This window comes from Octopus bimaculoides, chromosome 28, assembly GCF_001194135.2.
Source record: "Octopus bimaculoides isolate UCB-OBI-ISO-001 chromosome 28, ASM119413v2, whole genome shotgun sequence".
Lineage (NCBI taxonomy): Eukaryota > Metazoa > Mollusca > Cephalopoda > Octopoda > Octopodidae > Octopus > Octopus bimaculoides.
The window spans coordinates 665,113-671,821 of record NC_069008.1 but is presented as its reverse complement, the minus strand read 5'-3'; the positions used below and the strand labels follow the sequence as shown (position 1 = coordinate 671,821).

The window sequence follows — 6,709 nt, the reverse complement described above, 5'->3', positions numbered from 1 at the left end:
CTCGATTTTGCGATCAGCAAGATCCTTCCAGTTGATGTGCCTGAAGAATGAATGTTGCTGGAGAAGAAGATGGGAAGAGAAGCGATGAGAAGGGCAGAGAAAAAGAGAGAGAGAGAGAGAGAGAGAGAGAGAGAAAGAGACAGAGAAAGAGAGAGAGAAAAAGAGAAAGAGATAGAGAAAAAGAGAAAGAGAGAGAGAAAAAGAGAAAGAGAGTGTCATGTAACATAGCCATACCATCACTGTAACAATACCATACTCTCATCATATCATTTGCATACCGTAAACGCATCACATACCATCGCCTTACTCTCTCTCCATACTGCCTCATACTACCACCTTACTTTCAGCCATCCACCCAACGCCAATCACCATACCATCCTGTGATAGACAATCATGTTATCACTTCCATACCATCACCATACCAACAGCTAGCACCTGGTCGATCTTACAGTCGTATTGTAGAGCTAAAGTGAGGAGATATATATATATATATGAGTGTGTGTGTCCTTTGTAGGATAGCGAAGAATAAAAAGTAGAGAGAGAGAGACAGCAAAAAGAGGAAGAGAGAGAGAGAGACCACACAATACACACATGCCTTGGATAGGAAAGCAGACATAGGAGAGTAACGTTCCAAGGTGACCTGGTACGTCACTCGACAACAATACCAATTTCAACAGAAAAATTGAGGAAAGGTGTAATGAAGCGAGCTGAAGTAAAATCTACCTCCTGGAAGGAACGCTAGTCCCTCTCAGTCCATCAACATCATCTAATGCGCATAGAAGCAGAGGCAAGCAGGAACATAAAAACACAGATTAGGAAAGGCACTTCTGCATGCATATATGACGGAGCGTAGCTTTTGGGTCGGAGCAATGTGGCATAAGAAATGGTTTGCTTCTGGAAGATCTTTACAATGCAATACAAGAAATGAGAAGCCAGAGATTCTTCTTAAACTGTTTTCCTCTCTCTCAATGGGATTTTTTAGCCAAAATAAAACGACCTTTTAAGAAATACATTTTCTGCATTGTTAACAAGCTTAGCTAACACTGTGTGTGTGTGTAATTAACACAAAGTTATTATTTTAAAGCAAGATAAATAACGACAACAGAACATTGACTGGTTGATGAAACGAAGTTGCAGTCAACAATGAATTTTACAATATCTAACAAAGGTATCCACACACACACTTATTTATTTGTTTGTTTCACAAGATTCCTGATGTGAAATTGTGTGTTGAAACAGACATTGTTATACTTGGGGATGGTCATATGTTTGCCAATTAACCAAATGCACTCTTCCACTTCATTCTTATTATTTCCTCACACATCCTGTGACCTCTTCAGTCACTCTCTATCCCATGTGTCTCCTCTTAAAATATTAATAAGCTCAACTGAAAACCAAATTGGCAAAATATGACCATCCCCAAGTATATATATGTACATATCATCATCCTCATCATCATCATCAACATTTAGTGTCTGCTTTCCATGCTGGCATGGGTTGGACAGCTTGACTGAAACTGGTCAGCAGGAGGGTTGCACCTGGTTCCAATCTCATTAGGGTTGGATGGTTCGACACATGTATGTGTGTTTATTTGATTTCATACTCTCTCATCTTATGGGTGTTAGCTGATTTGTAAACCCCCACCCCCCACCCTGGCCTCACAATCATATGTGCTGATGCTATCCTCCAGGGAACCGTAAAAGCACATCGACGGTTCTTGCAACGTCTGAACATGTTGATCAATCGTTGCAAACAAACAAACAAAAGACAAAAAAACTGTCTCGGAATCTTGCCTTGGCTGTTCACTGTTTGGAAAGCGAAGGGTATTCTCATGCCATCTGGACATAGGGGAAGCGTGGCAACAAGAAATGCATCTGGCCAGAGAGAAATCACCCTTAGGGGATTCCGTCTGACCCATGCGAATATGGACAAGTAAATGATGATGATGATGATGACTCAAGAGGTAGAGTGTGATTCGAGAGGGATTTGACTGCCATTTCTAGCTAAATCGTGTGACTACAATGAAGCTCCTTTGGTGAGGTGTTGTGTCATTGTTAGCCCTAGGTGTGCCATGCTTGACAAGACCCAGAATCAGACATTCCAGCCATGAACATCTCATCTTTTTTTGTCGAGCATAATGTAGCTTAGACTCCATATGTTAAAGTGCTCTACGTTTTTAAAGAGGGAATTAGATGGAGTTTTGCTGCTACTGCCAGCAAATCAATCCGCTACGCAGACACCTGCTCAGTGCTTATTGTGTACGTGCAAGCTTGTCAATATAGGTGCAAAGTGGTGTAGATGCGGTTGCAGAAGCCGACTGAAAGAAGACAAACAGAGTGCACCCACCTTTATGGGCGTGGCATCGTTACGATCCAGAGAGTTCCGCTTCAAGTGCTAAAAAGAATGGAAGGAGAGGGAGAGAAAGAGAGACAGAGAGAGAGAGAAAGAAAGAAAGAGTGTGATAGATTTAGAAAAACTGTTTTAAAACTCATAAATTTCATGAATTATCTGTGTGTGTGTGTGTGTGTGTGTGTGTATATATATATATATATATTTATATATATATATCTCCTCTCAATCTTTGAAGCGCCGTAAAGGGGGTCAAGGTCACATCCTTCTCCACTGAATAAACAATGAACAGCGTCAAAGAAAGAAGGGGGTAACTCTGTGGTTTTCAAACGGGGTCTATATAACCCACGGGGGTCCATGTAAGATTTTGTCATTAAACTTAATTTGCAATAAATTGGTTAAATTCCTACAACACACAAAATATTTTAACAATTATTTCTATAAAATTCATATGATCTAATTATAAAAGAACTGACTGGGGGTGGGGGTCCATAATAGTAAAATCGTTACCAAAAGGGTTCATAAATAAAAAATGGTATAACTGCTGGGCCTTGGTGTGGACAGGGAAGTAGGTATCTACCATCAGAGACCTGGACCGGATGCTCGTCACATAGTCAAGTCCGCAAACGAGACCTAACGACCAGGAAGTCTGCGTTAAAGAGAGTCACGTGTTAAGTCAACCATCCAATACGGTTCCATTCAGTTTCTGTTTACCAAATTCCATTCCCAGAGCTTAGTTGATTTGAAGTTACGATACTAGACACTTGCCCCAGGTGCCGAACATCGGGGACGAACCTGAAACCACAGAATTTGCGAAGCTAAATTGTTAAGCAGGCAGTTGTCATATCTGAGTTAGATGTGGAGTAGTTTAGAAACTGGCGAGACACGAAATAAAAACAGGAGTGGAAATATAATGACAACAACAACAGCAGCAAGAAGAAGAACAACAGCAATCGAATTTACTGGAAAGATGGAAGCTGAGAGGAATTATGTTTAAAAAACAACAACGAAAATAACAAGAATAAAAAGGGAAAATAATTGAAGAGAAAAAACAAAAACAAATGAGTTACAAAAACAAATGAGTTCAATATACAGCAACGAGATAAAGAAATGGAAAACAGGACAAGTAACATAGAAAAAAAGAATGACCCTTCATCAGATTTGGCTGTGTGTCCTACTCCTCATTTCAAGCATTGAACAACAATGTGAGTCATCAAAGACAGTTGCTCCCATAAGTACCAAAATAAAATTTGGGATTCATGGAGGGTCAAAGTTGGGAACAAAAACAGGACAGACTGGTGTTGCTATGATAAGCAGTCTGCCCCATGTAGTTCCTTCCTGTTGTTCATGGCTGCTTTCAATTTGTTTGTAAGGAAGGCTGCTATAATTCTGGGATTGCCCCTGTTGCATTGTGTTGCCCTGATGGAAACTGTGAACTTCTGGGTTTGGCACAGGACAACCAAATCTCAGAATTATTTGTTTTCAAATAAACTTAACCATATTTCTTATTTGTCAATGGCTGAAGCAAACTTTACACTTGGAAAATCTAATTTCAATTGGGAATTCCTAAATTTAGTGTCTTGACACATTACCAGAAATCACAGATGTAGAAGTTTCAATGGAAGGAGGTCGAAGGTTAGCAAGCCTTGCTGTAAAAGATGCAGATGTACAATCAGACCATCATCTTGTTTGGACTGCAAATGAAACTGGAGAAAAGGTAAGAAAGAAAGAAGTAGATTGACCATTTGCAGTAGAAAGAGTGAAAGAGGGCCCCAATACAAACTTCAACAGGCAAAAGGAACTTCTAAAAAAAGGAGGAATTTACAGGGATGATGGTTTAAGAGTGACCACAAGAAAGGTTAAGAAAAGATTTAACTATGTTCTTTCAAGGAATGAACAGTCTGGAGGAACAATGGAGCGTTTTTCAAAAAGTGGTTTAGTGCCAAACAATTGTCATCAGAAGTAAATGAGGCAGTGAAAGGGAAAGATGGATGAGAGCTAAAACTTGGAAATTTATTGATGAGAAGAAAGAAATGAGGAGGAGAAAAGATTGGGTAAAAATTAAACAAGGTTGTCAAATGGTCACAAAAAACTGGAAAGTTGCTGAAGTATTGGAAAGAAAAAGGCTGCAGGAGAGATAAGAAGACATGGATAGGAAAGGAAGATAGGTGAAGGCGAGGAAAGAGCAAATAGAAATGCCACCAGGAGGACACTTATCATGAAGTGCAAGATTTGAATGGTCCAGAGTTGGTGAAAGACAAAAAAAATGGAGGAGCTCTGAAAGAGCTTGAATCATCTGGTACCATTGCAGAAGCTAACCAGGTGACATTACAGTACCTATTGGTGGAGATGAAGTCATCCAGGCTCTGACATTTGAAACCCCAGGATTGGATTATATCTCCAAAATGAACTACTAAAGAATGGATGGAGGAAATGCTGCCAAGATACAAGAGCTAACCAAATTGTGTAACACCTGTTGGGAAAACAGAGCAGAACCAGAAGAGTAGATAACGAGTGTCGTAGCTGTCAAAGAAAGGTAAACTCAACAACTCCAGCAACTTCACCTTTTGATGTTGGCGTCCGGCAGCGTCTTCTGCTGTCCTGCTACAATGTTTGAAGGAAGCACTGGATGAACAATTCAAAGAAGAGCAAGCAGGATTCCAGGCTGGAAGACCATGCATCAGACAGATCTTTGTACTGCAAAACTGTCAAGAAATGCATAGAATTCCAGCCACCACTGGTCATTGAATCAATTTAAAAAAAAACCTTTACAAGAGAAATGCTGGGCTGCATTGGCAAGGCATTTGCTATACCTCCTTCCTTAAGGGTCTGTATACCAACCAACTCAAGCTGCAGTGTGAGAACTGAAAGAGGGAACAGAATTCGCCATCATCATCATCATCACAGGAGTGAGACAAGGTTGTCTCCTGTCATCTCTGCTGTTTCTTCTAGTTTTAGGCTTTGTCTTGTGGTGAGCCAGAAACGGGCTGTTTGCAAGAATGCAGTGGACTGTGGGTAGACACCTAACAAACCTGGTCTATACCAATGACATTGTGCCCCTTTCATAGTCCAACAAATGATGACCAGAGTGTATGAGGAGGCAACAAATGCAGATTTAAGAACCCCCTCCAAGAAAACCAAGGTGGACCAGGAGGGACGCAAATTTGTGTGAATCAAGAATCCTTTGAAGACACCACCAACGGAAACCTACCTGGGCAACGTGATTCCATCAACCTGATTAGAAACCTGCATGTAAGAGTTTGAATAAAAGACAAAACAAAAACAGTTCCTTTCCATACCAACCTGTATGACATTACAACTGGATTTAGGACACAAAGTTTCAAAAAAAAAGTGAAAACTTTCCATCAAAATTTCATGTTAATTTATGTTCCAAAAACACAAAATTAATTAATGACAAACTTAATTTAGAAAATACGTTACTTGTTTTTTTTCAAATTCAATTGAAACCACAGAAATTTGGTAAGAAAGCATTCCAAGACAATTGTCTGGTTAAAGAAATAATATACAGAGTCAAATTCCAGGCTGACAAGAAACAAATTAACAGAAAACAATTATAAAATGTGAAACTCGTTAAATACCACCCCACCCATCCACTTCCACCACCTATTTCCAGATTTTGTCCTCTAACTCGAAAATCAGAGAATCAGCCCCAGGAATTTTGGTGAGTTTCTTGTTAAACCTGATATTTTCACTTTTAAGACATTGAGTGTGTGTGTGTGTGTGTGTGTGTTTGTCCCCTACCACTGCTTGACAACCCATGCAGGTGTGTTTAAGTCCCACAACAGAGCAGTTTGGCAAAAGAGACTGATAGAATAAGTGCTAGGTTAAAAAAAAAAACAAATAAATAAATAAACCCAGGGGTTGATTTGTCCAACTAAGAACCCTTTAAGGTGATGCCCCAGCATGGCCACAGTCAATTGACTGTAACGAGTAAAAGATGTGTGTGTGTGTGTATGTAACTGCCACTGTTCTTCTCATAAAAGTATAATATATACTCTACAAAATGTATTGAGTACTCCTTCAGTTGAAAGCAAAACTGGTTTTATTACATGACATAAAAACTATTATGGCCGAGTGGTAAGAAGTTTGCTTCCCAGCCACATGGTTCTGGGTTCAGTCCCACTGCATGTTACACGTTCCTGTTCATCGGACAGTTTTCTTTTTTTTTCTAATAAAACTGTCCGATGAATGGCAACGTGAAACTCTGAGTAACAGTCTTTTGTTATATTTCTGCTGCTTTTGAATAAAGCATATTACTCTACCTCTGGTATTTGAGTACTCTTTTTTTCCACCTTGTTGCACATTTTATGTGCTTACTCCAGTGTATATATATATATAT

General features: G+C 39.6%; 1 protein-coding gene across 4 annotated transcripts in view; it reads right to left on the bottom strand.

The window, feature by feature from the left end:
* The window catches only part of LOC106872574 (ribosomal protein S6 kinase beta-1), a 46,566-nt gene that overhangs the window by 5,501 nt on the left and 34,356 nt on the right, over positions 1-6,709 (bottom strand). For 3 of the 4 annotated variants that reach the window (XM_052977787.1, XM_052977785.1, XM_052977786.1), the window contains one exon: positions 2,347-2,394. The exons of the other annotated variant lie outside the window; for it this stretch is intronic. In XM_052977787.1, coding sequence (XP_052833747.1) covers positions 2,347-2,394 — 48 coding nt within the window. The remainder of the gene's footprint in view (positions 1-2,346; positions 2,395-6,709) is intronic. 4 annotated transcript variants of the gene reach the window in all.